The sequence below is a fragment of the Aethalodelphis obliquidens genome, unplaced genomic scaffold, assembly GCF_003676395.1.
Source record: "Aethalodelphis obliquidens isolate GAN/ISIS:26980383/991018 unplaced genomic scaffold, ASM367639v1 scaffold90, whole genome shotgun sequence".
NCBI lineage: Eukaryota > Metazoa > Chordata > Mammalia > Artiodactyla > Delphinidae > Aethalodelphis > Aethalodelphis obliquidens.
This window is the reverse complement of record NW_020838034.1, coordinates 3,048,675-3,065,650: the sequence shown is the minus strand read 5'-3', so window position 1 is coordinate 3,065,650 and position 16,976 is coordinate 3,048,675. Positions and strand designations below refer to the sequence as shown.

The 16,976-nt window shown below is 56.8% G+C and overlaps 2 protein-coding genes across 21 annotated transcripts in view; one reads left to right on the top strand and one right to left on the bottom strand.

The window, feature by feature from the left end:
- ARHGEF11 (Rho guanine nucleotide exchange factor 11) overlaps positions 1-2,929 on the top strand; it is a 111,955-nt gene extending 109,026 nt beyond the window's left edge. For all 10 annotated transcript variants that reach the window (XM_027095057.1, XM_027095056.1, XM_027095055.1 and 7 more), the window contains 3 exons: positions 483-730; positions 977-1,166; positions 1,754-2,929. In XM_027095057.1, the coding sequence (XP_026950858.1) occupies positions 483-730; positions 977-1,166; positions 1,754-1,812 (497 nt within the window). In that variant the 3' untranslated portion in view covers positions 1,813-2,929. The remainder of the gene's footprint in view (positions 1-482; positions 731-976; positions 1,167-1,753) is intronic.
- A 1,672-nt stretch (positions 2,930-4,601) lies between these two features.
- Positions 4,602-16,724, bottom strand: LRRC71 (leucine rich repeat containing 71). Of its 11 annotated transcripts, XM_027095072.1 has the most exons (15): positions 16,404-16,710; positions 12,735-12,884; positions 12,281-12,406; positions 12,113-12,188; positions 11,818-11,895; positions 9,661-9,729; positions 9,282-9,441; positions 9,114-9,197; positions 8,934-9,023; positions 8,109-8,261; positions 7,858-7,951; positions 7,418-7,506; positions 5,589-5,700; positions 5,100-5,221; positions 4,602-4,846 (listed from the first exon to the last, which is right to left on the bottom strand). In XM_027095072.1, the coding sequence occupies exons 1-15, from the start codon at positions 16,564-16,566 to the stop codon at positions 4,727-4,729; spliced, it is 1,686 nt and encodes a 561-aa protein (XP_026950873.1). In that variant the 5' UTR covers positions 16,567-16,710; the 3' UTR covers positions 4,602-4,726. The 11 variants fall into 11 exon arrangements, 10 of the variants coding, with proteins under 10 accessions (XP_026950873.1, XP_026950865.1, XP_026950872.1 ...); XM_027095064.1 differs by having other exon boundaries at positions 8,109-8,241; positions 8,884-9,023; positions 9,114-9,441; XR_003430411.1 differs by lacking the exons at positions 4,602-4,846; positions 7,418-7,506 and having other exon boundaries at positions 5,104-5,221; positions 8,109-8,241; positions 8,884-9,023; positions 9,114-9,441; positions 16,404-16,722.
- Positions 16,725-16,976: the final 252 nt, after the last annotated feature.

Below are 16,976 nucleotides of genomic sequence, written 5' to 3'. Positions count from 1 at the left end.
TCCTTCTCTGTGTGTCCCCGACCCCCTCTGATGAGTTGAGGTACCTCGAGGATCGTGAAATAGATGGCAGTTGCGGCAGGGCACCGTGTCGAAGTTCAGCAGCAGAGCCTGAGATGGGGCAGAGGGAAGGAGGCTAGTGTCTAAAACCAGCCCACGCCCTCTTTACCCTTCCTTCAGGGAATGGGAGCCGCTCCCCTTTCCCAGAAGAAACACAACCACGCTGCCCCTTCTCCCTTAGCTTCCACCACTAAGCATCTCCCCTGCTCTGGGCCAAGCTGAGCAAAGTCGCCATCTCGAACGCTCTCTGGCAGAGAAGGGCTTTTGGGAGACTGGTAGGCAGCACGAGGCCAGCCTACTCCGAGCTCGTCTGCAGGATGGCTTCCCTGGCCCCGTCAGCCGGCCTGGGGAACACCAGGGGAGCGGAAGATGGTTTAGACTTCCTCTCTGTTTGCCTCCTAATCGCTTTGTCTTGCTGGGGACAGGAAACTGCTTTTACGTGAGCATGCCGGCAGGACCCCTGGACTCAAGCACTGACCCCTCAGGGGCACGCGTGGGGCCCTCCCAGCCCGATGGCCTCCCTGCCTGGCAGCCGGCGCCTCGGCCCGCGCTGAGGGAAGGCAATGAAGATCAAAGGCGCCTGGGCCGCTCTCCCCCCAGCCTGGCCCTCAGGGACATGGGCATGATCTTCCGTACCATCGAGCAGCTCACCTTCAAGCTCAACAGGCTCAAGGTAAGGGCTTGGGACCCTGGAGGCCTCAGTCCACTGCGCCGAGACCCATCACCCACACGAGTGAGCTACACGGTGTGTCTCCATGGGAGCCCTAGATCCTGGCCTGGGGCTCTACCCTCAGCCCAGCCAGCCGCCCTCAAGCACAACCCATCCCCTGGACCCCACGGAGAAGAGGGCATTGCCCCTTCCGCAGGGGCTCAGGAACAGAGGGGCTTGAGAGCAGATATTCCTCTACAACTCTTCCAGGACATGGAGCTGGCCCACAAAGAGCTGCTCAGGTCCCTCGGGGGAGAGTCGTCTGGTGGTACCACGCCTGTGGGCGGTTTCCACACAGAGGCAGCTAGATGGATAGACAGCTCCCTGTCCCCTCCAGCCAAGGAGCACCTGGCCTCTGACTCCAGGGACAGCTGCGAACTGGGGCCCTGCCCTGAGGACGGTGAGTGAAGTCCTCCGGGGGTGGGGTGGGGTGTGCAGGGAGAAGGCCTCCGGCTCCTGAGGAAGCACTGCCGTGCAGTGTGAGGACGCGGGAGTTCTAAGAAGGGGCCTCGTCTCCCCCTGAGTACAGTTCATTCATTCGTTCCCTCAGCTTCAGAAAGAGGTCATTTTAGGGAAGGCGCACGGAAGCTCCCCTAAAACTGGGAAACTTATAACTGAACCCTCTTTTCCCTTGGGTTATGGAGATAACAAACCAGGGGGAGCCTCGTCTCACATCTGAAACCTGTTCTTAAGAAGTGGTTCAGAAGCAGATTGCATGGGCCAGGGCCATGGCTGTGTTCCAGCTTAGGAAGACAGACCCATACCTACCCGTGGGCTTTGGGGGCCGACAGAACAGAAGTGGGGTTCAGTACACAGCCCTTTCCGGGTCGCACAGGGAACTCCAGGGTTTCTGGAGGAGGAGAATGCCTTGTCACGGAAGGATGGCACTGAAGAGCTGCTCTCACAAGCCTGAGGGCTTTGCAGGCGGAACACAGGGAGGGTCATCTCAGAGGCCAGCCCCTCACTGCCATCCCCACATCCCTGCAGGCCACAACGCCCCGCTGGAAGACGGCCCGGCGGACTCGGCCACATCCCCAGGACTGTAGCTGTCCAAACCACCGAATCCTCCGCGTCCCGACTCCTCCTCTAGGGACTGGCCTGAGGCAGGGCTCAGGGTGGGGAGAGCCCAAACCTCCTCCCTGCGGTGGAGGCAGGCGGTTGAAGAGACAGCTCCAGCCAAGACCGGGGGGGAGATGCGCATGTTGCTTGGTCTGCTCAGATTGGAGTCAAGTTTCCGTGTCTTTTCCCCTCCCTTCAGCCCAACCCTTCGAGGCCTTGTGTCTCCTAAGCATGCTGACTGCATCTGAAAGGCCCCCCTCGTCCCACGGATGTGCGCGCCTGTGTGTGTGGGTGAAAGGAGGCGGCTCCAGTGTAAATGCACTTTCTTCCTCCCCTCCCTTCTCCACAGGGCCCAAGGCTGGGGCGGGTGTCTCCACCTCTCCTCTTTGTCACTTTGGTTTCCTATAAATATGTATGTATTGTATGTGCATCTTTGCTATTGTAAATAACTTTGACCTTTTTTGTTTCTGATCCTGGCGTGCCGAAGGCAGTTACAGAGGGACTGCTAAGGGAAGAGGAGGTTCACTTGTATCTCTTTGTCAGCAGCCCAGCTCCAGGATCAGGGCCCAAAGGTGGAGCCAGCCCTGAGCGCTCCGCCCCCCCACCTCCCGTGGGCAAGGCGGCATCCAGCTTCCGGCCCCGCCTGGCCAGAGAGCCTAGCCTCTGCAGCTCGGTGCTGAGCTACTCCCTCCCTCCTAGGACTTCTCATCTTCAGGGGAACTTCTTACCCCACCTGTGTCCACCCTGCCCCACCCTCTCCCTATAGAAAACCAGTGTATCAGGTACAGAGCTGAAAACTGGGCCCCAGGGAGGTGGGGGTAGGGGTTTGAATGCTGGAGTCCCTAAACTAACCTAGGACCATCCCCAGGGGCCACCACAGCCTTGGCCCCTATTACCACATCCACTCCACTCCCCACAGACTAATAGAATATACACACTGTGCTAGGTGTATATATACATATATATATATAAATATATATAATATATATAAAATACAGATATGGAAATGACTGTTTTGCTGTTAAAATAATGTATACTCTTTTATTTTCTTCCTTTCATGGTTAAGATTTTTTTTTAAGAAAAGTTAAATATTCTTCAACTGTGGTGGTGTGTGTGTGATTCTTGGAACTGCTGTGATCAGAGATATTGTGATATTCCCTCTGAGACTGATTGGAATTGAGTAGAGGGAACAGAAGGCAGCCCCAGACCCAGGCCTTGCCGTATTCTCTCCCGAAGTTCCAGATGTGCACTTCACTGAACTTCAGACTACGCGATACAGCCCCCGTGGCCAGAACACAAAAAGACAACGCGCGCGCGCGTGCACACACGCACGCACGCACGCAGTGGCCCCAGAATCAAGAGCCCTCGTGAGCTGCCCTCAGTGAGCTGCCCTCAGTGAGCTGCCCTCAGTGAGCTTCAGGACTTTCAAGGCAGTACACAGGGGAGGGTCATCTCAGAGGGCTGGCCAGCTGCTGTCATCGGTCCTCCGCGTCCTCCCACAGGCACCCCCTGGAAGCAGCTCATCAGACGTGGCCACACCCCCAGGACTGTAACCACTCAAACTGCTTCTCTTTGCTGTCGTTGTTGGACTAAGGGACAAATTCTCTTTCGCCCCCTAACTGACGTTTTCCCTCCTAAACCCAACGTGATGCTGAGTGCTGACCTTGGGAGCTCACGGTCTAGTTGGGCATCAGAATTAATACACGATTCGTTCTTGATGAAGTGTAGGGGTGCGGACAAGAACTATACGGATCCCCTGGAGCTTTAGAAGGCCTCAGGCAGGGGTAACTGGAGAGGCTAGACGTTACTGGAGAGCGCCTGCTGTGTGCTCAGTGTTGGGAGTTCAAAGAGCTGCTCCCTGCAGAAGCCCAGCCAGCCACCGAGAGGCTGAGCAGCAGCGCAGGTGGTCAGAGGCAGAGAGAGGACTGTTGAGGGCCACGGAGCCCCGCAGAGAGGCAGCGCTGGCAGGGACAGCAGGGCTCTGTCCAGGCAACAGAAAGCGGAGTCGGGGCCGAGAGGATGTGACCAGAGGTGAAGGAGGGACGCTCCCCGAAGAGTGGATGTCAGCTCCCCAGAAGCCGGCCCTGGGCTCTTGGGGCACGGTCGGGTCATCTCAGTGGAGGCTGCGCTGAGGGTGAAGAGTCGGGTCCCCCAGCTCTCCTGACCCCTCTGGCCCCCGCACTGCCTGGGTGGCTCTGGTTTCAGGCGGCTGACAGCAGCAGGCAGTGTCATTAGGGTTCGTGTTTAGTGCTTGGACTTTGCTACGTAGATGACAAGAGACTCGGCACCCTCTCTAAAGCAGCCTGACAACTCTACGTTTTCGTAAGCTGAGCCCTTGCCCCTCCTCCAAACCAGTCCAGACACGTGGGCTGGATGGAGCAGCAGAAGGGGGAAGGGATCCAGGAGGGTGGAAGGGTGGAGCCCGTGCTCCATCCCTCTGCCCCACCCGCTCTTCCACTCAGCCTGCGCGTGTTGGTTACTATCCCGTCTTTCCCTTCTGCCTCTGAGAGCAGAGGCAGTGCAAACCCTCGTGTATCACATGTCCTCCAGGAAACGGGACGGCTGGCACGGGTAGTGACTCTGGTCTGGGCAACAAGAACTAGGTCCTGAGGAGGCAGGAGAGCAACACCCCTGGTCGGCCACCACCAGAGGGGCTGAGATCACCCCCAGCAGAACCATAAAGCCATTCGGCCATTTCTGGCCATGTCAACGCGCTGTTAACAGGCGCAAAGTCCAAATATTCCCAGTAGTTCTGGGACAAAGTTTTCAGACAACCTCAAGGAAAAAAGTACAGCAATAGACTTTGTTAATGATCTGAGCTCTCCTGTGGGAAGGCCAACCCACACATGGAAAGGAGATGCTTCCGTGGCCCAGAATCTCTGGGAAGAAGGTGGGAGGGGGCTAGGTGGAGGAAGCCACAGCCGCCTCCTCTTTGTGCTTGGCTTTACTGACAGGGTCCCTTGGCAGCATCAGCTCTTGGATCGTGGTGTACGCAGGACATTGTGGGGAGAAGCAGTTTTTCTGAAGGAAGAAAAGGAAGGCTGATAGCTGACAAAAGCAATGAAGATTAAGCATCTGGGAGAAAAACATTTCCTGGGACAGGGTGGGTTAGGGGCTGGAGGACATGGAGAAAAGGCAAAGGAGTGTGACCGCCCATCTCACAGCAAGAGAGATGAAGGCTGTGTTGTGATAAAAAGAATAAGGGAAACTACAGGCCTGTCTTGGAAATAGGGAGACAAGCTGCCTGCAGCAGCTGCAGTCCCTGGGCACTCACCGCCAGGGACAGCCGCAGCAGCCCCACGGGGCCCCTGGACGCGCTCTTGGACTCGGAGAACTGTGCCTGGTACTGCACTGCGGTTAGGAAGGCCTCTAGCCCCACCTCTGTGATGCGGTTTCCTGGTGGAAGCAGCAGACGACGTGGCCTCCGGCACTGCCAACCTCCTTCTTGCCTACACCCTCACGGGACACCCTCTGCGACCCTCTTACTCCAAAACTAACCCCCTGCTCCCCCAGCTCCCCAGCTCACTTACCTAGGACTAATTTCACTCCAGCTCTACTTCTCTGACGCCTCCTTTGTCTGACCTCCCTCACCCCCACCCCAAAGCCCCGTGCCAGAGGGCCTTCACCATCATGATGCCCAACCACTGGAGAACCAGGTTCCGCTCCGTGGAGCCAGGGCGGGGGCACCCTTGTGACAGCATGGGGCCCAGCTAGCCTCGTGGCAGGAAGGTGGGGCGTGGGGGGGGGGGGTTGGCAAACGTACGGAGAAGGTTGAGATGCAGAAGGACCCTGTTCCCAGGCATGAAAACTTTCCCATCTCGGTGCTCCACGGGCTCCAGGAGAGGGTTGACCATCTCAGTAGCTTCCCCAACCACCTGCTCAGGCAGAATACTGATTGCAGCAGAGGAGAGGGGAGCTGGTTAACAGGCCATTCATTCATTCATTCAACATACATGCTTTGAGGGCCGGCTACAGTCCAGGCTTTGTCCCAGGTGCTGGGGATACAAAGATAAATAAGCCCATACCCTCAAGAAGCAGCTTTGCGCAGGGGAGCCAGAGAGTAAGAGAGCAATGCAGTATGCTGTCAGAGCTGACAGGGGGAAGCTCAGTACTCTGGGGGCACGGAGGGGGCACGGAGGAGGCACAGCTAGCGGGTCTCGGCAGGGGTCCTGGAGGAGGTGGCCTGTGAGCTGACATCTGAATAGTATGTGGTCCCTGTCAGATGAAGATCAGGGGGAAGTGGCAGCAGGTGCAAAGGCACGTAATAGTGTGTTGGCATTCACTAAGTAATTCCTAACAGGGAGAGCAATGAGGGCAGTGGACTGGAGGGAGATGACGCTAAAGGCAGGAGGAGAGGAAAATGCAACAGTCCTGGGGAGAGTCAGCAGCCTGGATCAGGCCTGGGGCAGGGATAGAAAACTGGCACTGAGGCAAGCCTCGCCCGCCTTCTCCACCCGACTTTCCTCTTTTGTAAGATCTTGTCCTGGGTGCCAGAGAAGACTCCCAGAAGTGGAGGCGCCGTTCCCTGCCAAGGTGGGGAGGTCTTTTGATGACAGAACACAGGCATACCCTCAGAGATATTGTGGGTTCGGTTCCAGACAGCCGCAGTAAAGCGAGTCACATTCTTTTGGTTTCTCAGTACGTGTAAAAGTTATGTTTACACTATACTGCAGTCTAAGTGTGCAATAGCATTATGTCTAAAGAAACAGTGTATATACCTCAATTTTAAAATACTTAACTGCTAAAAAAATGCTAACCATCATCTGAGCCTTCGGGGAATCCTAGTAGTAACATCAAAGATCACTGATCACACATCACCATGACAAATATAATAATAATGAAAAAGCTTGAAATATTGAGAGAATTATCGAAATGTGACCCAGAGACACGAAGTGAGCAAATGCTCTTGGAAAAAAATGGCACCAACGGACTTGCTCGACGCAGGGTTGCCACAAACCTTCAGTTTGTATAAAAAAGAAAAAAATCTGCAAAGCACAATACAACAAGGTACGCCTGTGTAAGGACAGATAGCCCTCGGGTTAGGCTTAGGGTTAGCTGACTCCACTGCGGAGGGGTGGGAGCTGTGGAGTCAGCAGTCCAGGAAGGTTTCCAAAGCCAGGAACAAGTTGGTCCAAGTTTAAATAGAAAAGAGAGGCTGCAGGGGCGAAGGAGAGAGGGTCTCAAGTAGCTGTGCACAGGGTGGGGGAAGTACCACGACTAGGAAGACACCCTGCCCTCCTGGGGAGCTGCTGGCAGGGGCAAAGGAGAATGTGCTTCGTTCCCTGTGCAACTGTACGAGCAACCGTGGGCGTGGTGGTGAGGAACAAATGGCCTTTCGGGAAGCAGACTGAGTTGAGGCAGAGGATCAAAAGTGGGGGCTCCTAATAAGCAAGTTAAGGTAGAAGGGGAGGGGGCACTGAGCTCTGCTACCCCTGCAAGCCCAGGTTGGATTAGGGAGGGGGCCAGGACTGAGGGCACAATGTGAGTTGAAGTGGCTGCTGCCACAGTACAGGGCCGGAGACTCCATGCCAGGAAGGCTGGGGGACTGGACCCCAGGGACGTGTCCCCCACCCCGCTTCTCCTGCAGCCTACCTCCGACTCCGGGAGGATGCTGCGCTTCTCTTTGCTCACAGTCTTGGTCCCTTTTCCCTTGCTTAGTTTCTGCTCAGGGATGGTTACCTCTGGAGTGGGAAGAGGAGCCAGAATGCACAGTGCAGACCTCTGATATGACTCAGTTTCCCCAGAGAGAATGGACTGCGGCGAGGAAGGGGACTCCTCAAACTTTGGGTTTGGGTACAACAGAAATAGAGCTGAAGGGGGGACCCCCAGCTAGGTAGGCGGGTTTCTTCTCCGAGGGCAGGGCCACAGGGGTCCAGCCCAGGAGAAACGGTGTGGAGTGCCGTGGATGGGGCCGGTTGGGGCTTCCGACACCAAGGTGAGAAGACTAGCTCAGCGCAGGCCTCCCGCATCCCGCCCCGTGCTCCTCCTTCCTCCACACCAAGTGGGCACCGCAGAGGGGTGCTAGCACTTACTCCCCTTGCCTGTCTTTGTGGAGTCTTCTTTCTTAGGGGTTCCTTGTGTGGGTGACTGCCCAGACCCTGACTTCTCCTCTTTCTTCACCACTTCCTGTGGGGGATGTAAGAAGAGAGATGAGAGTCCTACCTCCCTGGCAGATGGGGAACAGGTGTGGGAGGGGCCAGAGGTGGACTTTCAAAGGCCTTCCTCCCTCCGCCCCACCCTGTTCCTGCAGCGCCCAGGGCTCTGCTGCCCACAGCACACCTACCCCGGACTTCTCCTTTTTCTTGCCCAGACCCTTAGGGGTCTTCGTTGTCTGCATCTTGTCTTTCTCCACCATTGCGAAACTGCTGACCCTCATCAGCTGATTCTTCTCACGCTCTGTTTTGGAGTCCCCATGTCTGAGAGGTGGAAGGCTGTGCTCACAAATGGGCGGGGATGGAGGAGGAAGAATCCGGCGCCCCTTCCCCAGTGAGGAGTGAGGGGAAGCCTCATGCCTGGGTGGCAGTCGGACTGGCAGCACCCCTACCCCAATCTCCCTGCCTAAATGCTAACATGATTTGTTTGGGACCCTTCTGGTGCAGGTGCTGTTGGGAAGAAACGGCAGAGGGACCCAGGGATGAGCTGGGGGTGGGGGGAGGTGGCATTCAGACTCATACTGAGGGAGAAAACAGTAGCTGACATATTTTTAACTAAGTGCCAGGCACTGTTCCAGGTGTATTAGATGAATTAACTCATTTAATCCTGTCAACAATCCTATGAGCTAGGTACAGTTATCCCCATTTTACAGATGAGGAAACTGAGGCCCGAGAGGTTAAGTCACACGCCCAAGGTACCAAGCTGTTTTGTGGAAGGGCCAGATTCCAAGTCCCTGCGGTCTAAATCTAGTCCTCTTAACCAATACACTCTACCATCTGCGGAGTGGTTCTGCAGTAAGAACCCAAACGTTTGTTATATCTGTGCAGAGGTCGGAGAGCAAAACAGTCACGACACAGGGAGAGAGGACGGGTTAAGACTCGGCCAGCTGGCTGAAAGCAGCCGACCTGGGCAGCGGTTCCAAGGGCTCAGGTCTCAGGCTCCGAGCGCTCCTCACCGATCGCAAGCGCTCCTGCGAACCTTTCTCCAGCAGGAGGCGCCGGCGCTCCACCACCTCGGTGTGCGTCAGCTCGAAGGGGCGCAGGACCTGGGGCGGGGTGGCACCTCGCGCTCAGCCGCCCGGGGAGCGAGAGGATGTGGGGGTCGCCCCCCGGCCCCGCTCAGCCCGCACACCCACCTCGGCCAGCTTCAGGGCACCCTTGTCCTGAATGCGGTTATGGGCCAGGGACAGCCAGAGCAGGGAGCGGTTGAGCCGGAGGCCCTGCGGGGTCAGGGAGGGGCAGTGAGCTGGCTGGCCCCGGGCCGCCACAGCTCGCGCGGGGGCCCCTGCCGGCCTCGCACGCACGTCCGCGATGTAGCCCGCGCCCTCGTCACCGATGTGGTTGAAGCCCAGGTTGAGGGAGACCAGGGTCCGGTTGCAGCTGTGCAGCGTGGACAGAGCCTGGCCTAGGAGCTGCGCCCCGTGGTCGTCGATGTTGTTGTTCCGCAGAGACAAGTGCGCGATCCTGGGCAGCAGGAGGGAGAACGCGGGTCACAGGAAACACGGGGTCCTGGGCGTTCCCCGGAACCTCGGAAAACGGGGGCATGAGGAGGGCCATTCGGTCTGAGGGTGGAGAGGCAGGAATTGAGGGTGCTTGGAGAGGTGCTGGAGGGGCAAGGGAACAAAGGGTGACTTAGAATGGGGGGCAGGCCCAGAGAAAGGGGGTGAGGGAAAGGAGTCTCACGTGCTGTCCACTGCCATGAGCTTGTGATAGGACTGCTCCGGCAGCGGGTTCCCCTCCAGAGACACCTTCCTGAGGGTGGGGGAGATCTGAGACCCAGGAGGCACCACTGAGGCCAGATGAGGGAAGGGGACAAAGAGGAAGGGTGGGGCTCTGGGAAGCAGCTTGGAAACAGAGGCAAAGGATGCACACACACACCCCCGCCCCGCCCAACTCCCTGATACAGGAAATTATGTTACAGTTCTCCAGACTAGAAATCCAGAAGTGTGCCGTGTGAAGGGGTTACTCCCCAGAGTTAGTGAGGTGTGGTAAGGGGGCCTCTGAGATGACCCCAGTGATCCCCACTTCCTGGTATCCATGCCCCAATGCAATCCTCCCCCCTTGAGTGTGGCTGGACCTAGTGACTCACTTCTAATCAATGGCATATGGCAAAAGCGATGGGCTGTCACTTCCAAGTTTAGGTTACAAAAAGGCTGTGGCTTCCAACGCGGGTGCTCTCTGGCACCAGCTGCCAAGTGGTGAGGGCACCCAGATGACCTGTGGAAAGGCTCCCGAGTGGAGGCGCTGTGACCAATCAGCTGCCACATAAGTGAGCCTGGCGGCAGATGCTCCAGCCCTAGTCAAGATGACTGCAGCCCCGGCCAACAGCCTTACCGCAACCTCACCAAGACGCTGACCCAGAGGTGCCAGCTAACCTACACCCGGATTTATCTCACAGAAACTGTGAGATAATAAATGTTGGTTGTTTTAAGCCACTATGTTTTGAAGTAACTTGTTACACAGCAATAGGTACCCAATACATGACCCCTCCACAAGGCAGTGGCTTCTCCAACAGTACTGAGAAAATGGAGGTGTTTTTCCAAGTCACAAGAAAAAATGGAACTAATGGCTGGAAAATTCTCTATTAAAAAAAGTTTCTCTCGGGACTTCCCTGGTGGCACAGTGGTTAAGAATCTGCCTGCCAGTGCAGGGGACATGGGTTCAAGCCCTGGTCCGGGAAGGTCCCACATGCCACGGAGCAACTATGCCCGTGCACCACAACTACTGAGCCCGCATGCCACAACTACTGGAGCCCATGTGCCTAGAGCCCATGCTCTGCAACAAGAGAAGCCACAGCAATGAGAAGCCCGCGTGCAGCAATGAAGACCCAACGCAGCCAAAAATTAATTAATTTTTAAAAAGTTTCTCTCATGATATTTGCCCAACCTTTCAGCCTGGCTCATCTAGCAACTAAACTTGATTGCATTTATTTTTAATTATTTTTATCATGTTGATCTGACTTATTTTTACATATTAAGATGAATTCTATAGTTATTCTCCTGCTGGCTAAATTGTTTCTAATTCCCACGACGGAATACAATATGTGTTTTGTGGTGTTCAAGACAAAGAGCACCCAAGGACCTCCAGCTGAAGGAGACAAAATCCCTGCCCTCAAGAAGCATCCATCCCATCTACAGGAGGAAGACAAGTGAGGAGGCAAGCCAGTGACGGTGGGTTCTGTGAAGCAGGAGAAGTCAAGGGTGCTGGAGGAGCTTCAACAAAGGGCAGCCAAATCAGCTGTGTCCTTTATACAGCAACCACCCCTGTGGTTATACTGCTCCACACCTTGCTCTGGCTCCCTCCTATACAAGAATGCCCTTTCCCAGTTCCCTGCCGGGCCCCCTCCTATTCCTCTTTCAAGGCTCAGCTTGGCACCACCTCCTCCAGGCAGCCTTCCATGTCTCTCATGAACCATTCTTCCACCACTACAGTCCCCACAGTGCCCTGCAGTATCCACTCCTATGCCCTTCTCCCTCCCTCACTGGACTGCCAGTTCCTGTAGGATAAGAACCAGTCCCTAGTACAGTGTCAGACACCAGGCAGTGAGGAACCTCCAGGGAGAGAGCGGGTAGTGGTGGGACTGATGGAGAGGAGAGGCGATAAGGCCCCAAAGGTAGGCTCTTTAGGCACCAGAGTAGGCAGAAAAGGGGACCTCAATGCTTGTCAGATGAGAGCTTCAAAACCCAACAGACAGTAGCAGCACCCTCTTTCCACAGGGATGCCAGCCCAGGCCACAGGAGCTGGAACTTGTCACCCCCGTCCCCAAACTGCTCACTTCTGACCACCCAGCCAGCCAGGCTACCCAGGTAGCCTCCCCCTTGCCTATTCCCCTCTGCTCACCTGAGCGTGGATGAGCAGAGAGGCAGGAGGGCGATAAAGGTGGTCAGGGTCTTATCAGTCAGCCCCACCTTCCAGAAGCTGGAGATGGTGGGAAGCACAGAAACACAGCTGGAGCACCACCTCCTTCCCACCTTGTCCTCTCCAGCCACCCTGACACCCCAGCCACACCCTTCCTTGTCACCTTCCGCACAGTCCCCAGGGCCTTCCGTGCCCCTTCAGTTCTTTCTCCCAGACCACTGGTGGCCCGTCTCCAACACTGGCCTCCTGCCCCTCCCCCAACCCCATGTCCCCTCACTTGATGGCCTGAAGCTGGCTGAGGGAGGGCAGACACTTAGAGAAGATACCCAGGATACGCTCCTCAACCTTCCAACCTGCGGAAGGGAAAGGAAGAAGGCGCCTCAGGCCCGGAGAGGTGCGGTGGTGGACGGCTGGTGAGAGGGACTGGTGGGGGGGCGGACCTCACCGCGGATGTAGATTTCCTTCACGGACTTGTCCTCAGGGTCCAGCTCCACCTGGATGGTGGGCCGGAAGAACACGTATTTGCTCTCCAGGCTGTTGAAGCTGCAGGACCCGGACAGCGGCTGTTCGTCTAGAAGGCAGGGGTGCGAGGAGCCGGGGAAGGAGGGAGGGGGCAGAGTCACCGCCCCCGGGCCCCACGCCCCGGCCGGCCTACGGGAGCCGGAGAGGCCGGGACGGCTCCCACGGAGCCGCGGGATTGGAGGACTCCGCCAGACCGCATCTGCGAGGGTTTGGAAAGGACGACGGAAGACCGCCCCCACCTCCCCACCAGCCCCCTTGAATCCACCCTGCTCACTCACACACACATTGCCCTGCGTCCCCGCCATTCGGCCCGCCGAGCGATGGGGAATGGACGCGGTAGGCCTGGCAGACACCCCGGCGTCTCCACTGTCACTCACCTACGGTGGGCTTTTCCGACGTAGAGGCGGAGGGGACGAAGGTTGGATGCGGGCGGGGCCGGGTGACCACTTTGGGGAAGTCCGTGTAGCCCCACCGCGTGCAGAACTCAGCGAAGTCCACCTCGAGGACGCCGGTGCACTGGTACTCCTCTGTGGGGGCGGGGACGAGAGCGGGAGGGGAAGCGTAGCGCCGCGCCGCGCCGCGCCCGCCCCCTATAGCCCAAGGCTGCCAACAGAGGGCAGCAGAGACCAGAGGACGTCCCACCCAGCCCTGCGCCCCCGCCCGCCAGGGATCGGCGCACTGCGCCGCGTTCCCACGCTCGTCCGCGCGGGGTTTCGGGCTTCTGGGCGGGCAGCGGCCCCTCCATCGAGGCAGACGTCCTCTCAGCCATTTTTAACATGTAAGATGCGTTGTAGAGACCGACACTGAAAACACTTGAGAGGAAACAGTGGGAAATCAAGACCTAGGAGGAAGGGGACTAAAGGGCGTGGAATGTAGACAATGAGGGCGCCTCTTTTATGTGCCGGCTCGTCCACCCACCCCGTGGGTCAAGGCCGCTTCCACTCCCGCTCTCCGCTCCCTGGGGGGCCTCCTCCTCCCCAGCCCAGCCTCCTCCCACGTTCCTTCCTTGCGGGGACTGCCCAGGGTCACACGGAGAAAGAAGGCCCAGGCCTGATGTGAGCAAAGAAAGGAAAGCAGAAGGACCTCTCCACCTGCCCCCGCTCCCACCCCCATCCCCACGCCCGCACTCGGGTAGACCGAGGCCCAGCAGGGTGGTAGGCTTTTATTTATTTAGCAAACATTGATATAGCACTTACTCCTGTCCCACACGGTTCTATATATGCTTTGGAAATCTTAACTCATTCAAGAGTTTTATTAATTTAGACAGATGCCCACCACTTCCCATCGTGAGGGCTACGCAAACCTGAGGTGCCTGAGTCCCCAAAGACCCCTGCTCTTTCCTGCTCGCGCATGGGCATCCCAACAAGAAGTGGTTCCTTGAGACGGGAAGGGGTGTCCCTGGCAAAGGCGAGAAACCGGAGGCAGAAGGGTGGGCTTGGTGCCAGCCTGCTCTTCCAAGTGCAGGACAGCCTGGAGCCCCACAGGCAGCAGGTGCTGCAGGGACTGTGCCCCGGACAGAACCCCTGCAGCCAACAGCAGGGAGCCTGCCCAGAGGGTGCAAGGGGGCTGGCAGGACGTGTGCTCAGCACTGTGGGGCAAGATGCAGAGAGGTTTGAGGGTTCTCGTGGCAAAAGGGTGAGAGACACAGGCACCCGAGAGACATTAGCTGATGGACAAGGCTGATGAGAGGAGGCATTGGGAGGCTAGGGGAGCCCCTTGTACAGCTGACTCCTGCACACTGCCTGCTTTCCCGGACTCTCCCCTCTGCTGGGAGGGTCCTTCCCTGCTTCACTCACACCATCTTTCCCCAAACAGAGGTTCTCAAACTTTAACATCTTTCTGTAAGAATCAGTAGGAAAGCCTGTTAAAGCAGTTTGCTGGGCCCCATCCCCCCAAATTCTGATTCCATAGGCTGGGTAGAGTCTGTGAATTTGCATTTCTAACCAGCTCACAGATGATGCCAAAGATGGTCCAGGGAGAACCGCTGCTCTAGACCAGCACTGCCCGACAGGACATACTGGGACGATGGAAGTGTTCCACCTCTGGGCTGTAGCTAGCAGTGACCTAGTGGGCAGCACAGCTCCGAAAGGGCCTTGCTCCTGCTCTCCTCCCCTCCCACACTCCCTCCTCACACTCGCTATGACCTTGCCTCGTAGCTCCTTGAGAAATAGAAGCCACCAGATGCGATGTCCTCTCAATCTATCAACGTTCCTACAACTGCCTTCACTCGCTACCCCATTTGAGCCCTGCCACAACACACGATAGCGGCTGCTAAAGCCGCTGTGACCGTGTGGCCCTGTCCTGTTATCACTCCCTTTCTCTCCGACCCCTCTGGCTCCCCCTGCCTGGGGGAGCTCCTTCTCCTCTAAGATCACTGAGTCTGGGTCCTGAGCCCTTTCCTGTCTCCGGTTCCACTCCCCCCTCCCCAGGGGAATCTCTTTCATTCCCAGGGCTTAAATGCACCCAAACATCAGCAGCTCCCCAATTCACATCTCCAGCCCTGACATCTTCTCACCGCTCCACACGCTTCCATGCAGCTGCTCAGCCGACATCACCCCTTGGAGATCTCTTACATGCTCTTCCTTCAGGCCTGCCTGTCTCCATGAATGGCACCTTAACCCACCCCGTGCCCAGTACAGAAACATGAAATCATTCTTGCTACCTTCCCCACTTTCCACCCCATCCACTACTTCACGAACTCTTTTCTGCCTCAGAAGTACTGTTCCAAGGAGCCTAACCCATCTCCCTCACTACCCGAGTCCACAACTACCACTGTCCCTCACCTGGGCTATTGAAATGCCTCGTAACTCAGCTGCCTACCTTCATTCTCTCCCTCTGCCACTCCATTTTCCACACAGCAGCCAGAGTGGTGTGAGTGTGTGTGTATGTGTGTGTGTGTGTGTGTGTGTGTGTGTGTGTGTGTGTGTGTTAATGTAACTAGGTTCATATCTGTAGGAGATTCTATCCTGTCTTGTCTCTCCTTCTGGAAGATGCTCTTTCTCCAGCTCCCATAGCTTCCTCCGCCCGCCCAGCCACCAGCACTGACAAGGAGATGGCACCTGACCAATGTCTGACAATCAGAGTCTTTTCCCAAGTTGTTTTTCCTTGAGTCCAGAGACAGCAAGTTCCTGTCCCTCTTTGAAGGCAAAACTGGTAGATTTGAATCAAGAAGCCTTCCAATCAATTCCCCTTTGTGGATAATTCATTTGGGTTGGGGTTCTATCACTTGCAACATAAAGAGCCACGCTCATACGCGTACTTTTCCAATGGTTTTCTTTTCCTAGAGAATGTAAATTCCATTCCAGCTGGACTGTGTCCATCTCGTTCTCTTTCTATTGGACCTGACCACAGAGCAGGCATCCAAAAAGTAATTGTTGAATAAATGAATGAATATCTATAAAACTAAACTCAGAGTCACCTCCCGGCAGCGCCCCTGTGTCTTTCCACCACTCCCTGGACCTTCTTCTCTGATACAAATTAGCACATCTTATTGTATGTGTCAGCATCCCAAACCAGAGTGTGGCTTCTTTAAAATCAATTCAAACATCTGCCAAGCTGAGTCTCAGGAACTGTGCTGGGACGAAAACTGTGATTCATATCCCAGGATGGAGCAGGGCGCTTTGGGTGGGTGCACAATGTACGTTTGTTGAGTGAACAAGTGAATTTGCAGTTTATAAAATACTTTCTCACCATCAACTCTACTGTGCCTCCCAGTAATAGGCAGGGCAGGACTCCATACTACTGAGAAGAAACGTGCCTAGTAACACGTGCACACCTCATAACGGTGACCACTTATAACACCCTTACCATGTGCCCGGAGCTAGTTACATTCACATATTGAACTTCAGCTGGTGGATCCCTTTTCCACACAGCGCTCCTCAGCGCCAGAAATTCTGTTATTATTTACTGGCTCGTCTGTCTCGCCCGCCATTGCCTGGCACAACGAAGACGCCCCATCCAATCTGGCTAACCCGAGCGACGAGTGGCTGTTGGGAGCGCGCGGAGAAGCCTAGAGGCCTGATCCCCCAACCCCGCCACCAGCGTACCAGGGTTTTTGGGTTCCTCCTCCCCCACCGGCGGCAGGACGGTCGTCGGCTTCTCCTTGGCCCCGCGGTCTCCTTTCCTGGTCACTGCACCGGATGACTTCTGGATCCCGGGACGCGGGGCCCTGGGTGAGGCCACTGGTGGTGCGCTCGCCTCGCCCGACATGCTGGTGCCGTCCGCAGCGACTCTGGGGACACTCACGGGGGCAAGGAGGCAGGACGGGATTCTGTGGGGCTCGCCCTGGAGGTGGCCGAATCAAGGGTCTCTATTCCGCGTCCACAGGCGGGACCCGCCTGCCGCGGCGTCGCCTCAGCGTCCCTCTCCAAGACAACCGCGCGAGGTGGGCGGGCCCGAGGGCAAGGGGCAACCACAGAGCGCACGCGAGGCCGACAGGAGGCACCACAGAGTCATCAGGGGGCGGAAGGAGCCCGGAGGGCGGAGCCGCGGAACTAGGGCAGCCGAGAAGGGCGGGGCCAGGGCGGAGCCTGGGCAGCCCTGGGTCACAGGGGCAGGAGAGCCCACTGGAGCCCTGGAGGGCCGGACCCCGCGGACCCTGTGCGAAAGGAGAAGGACCT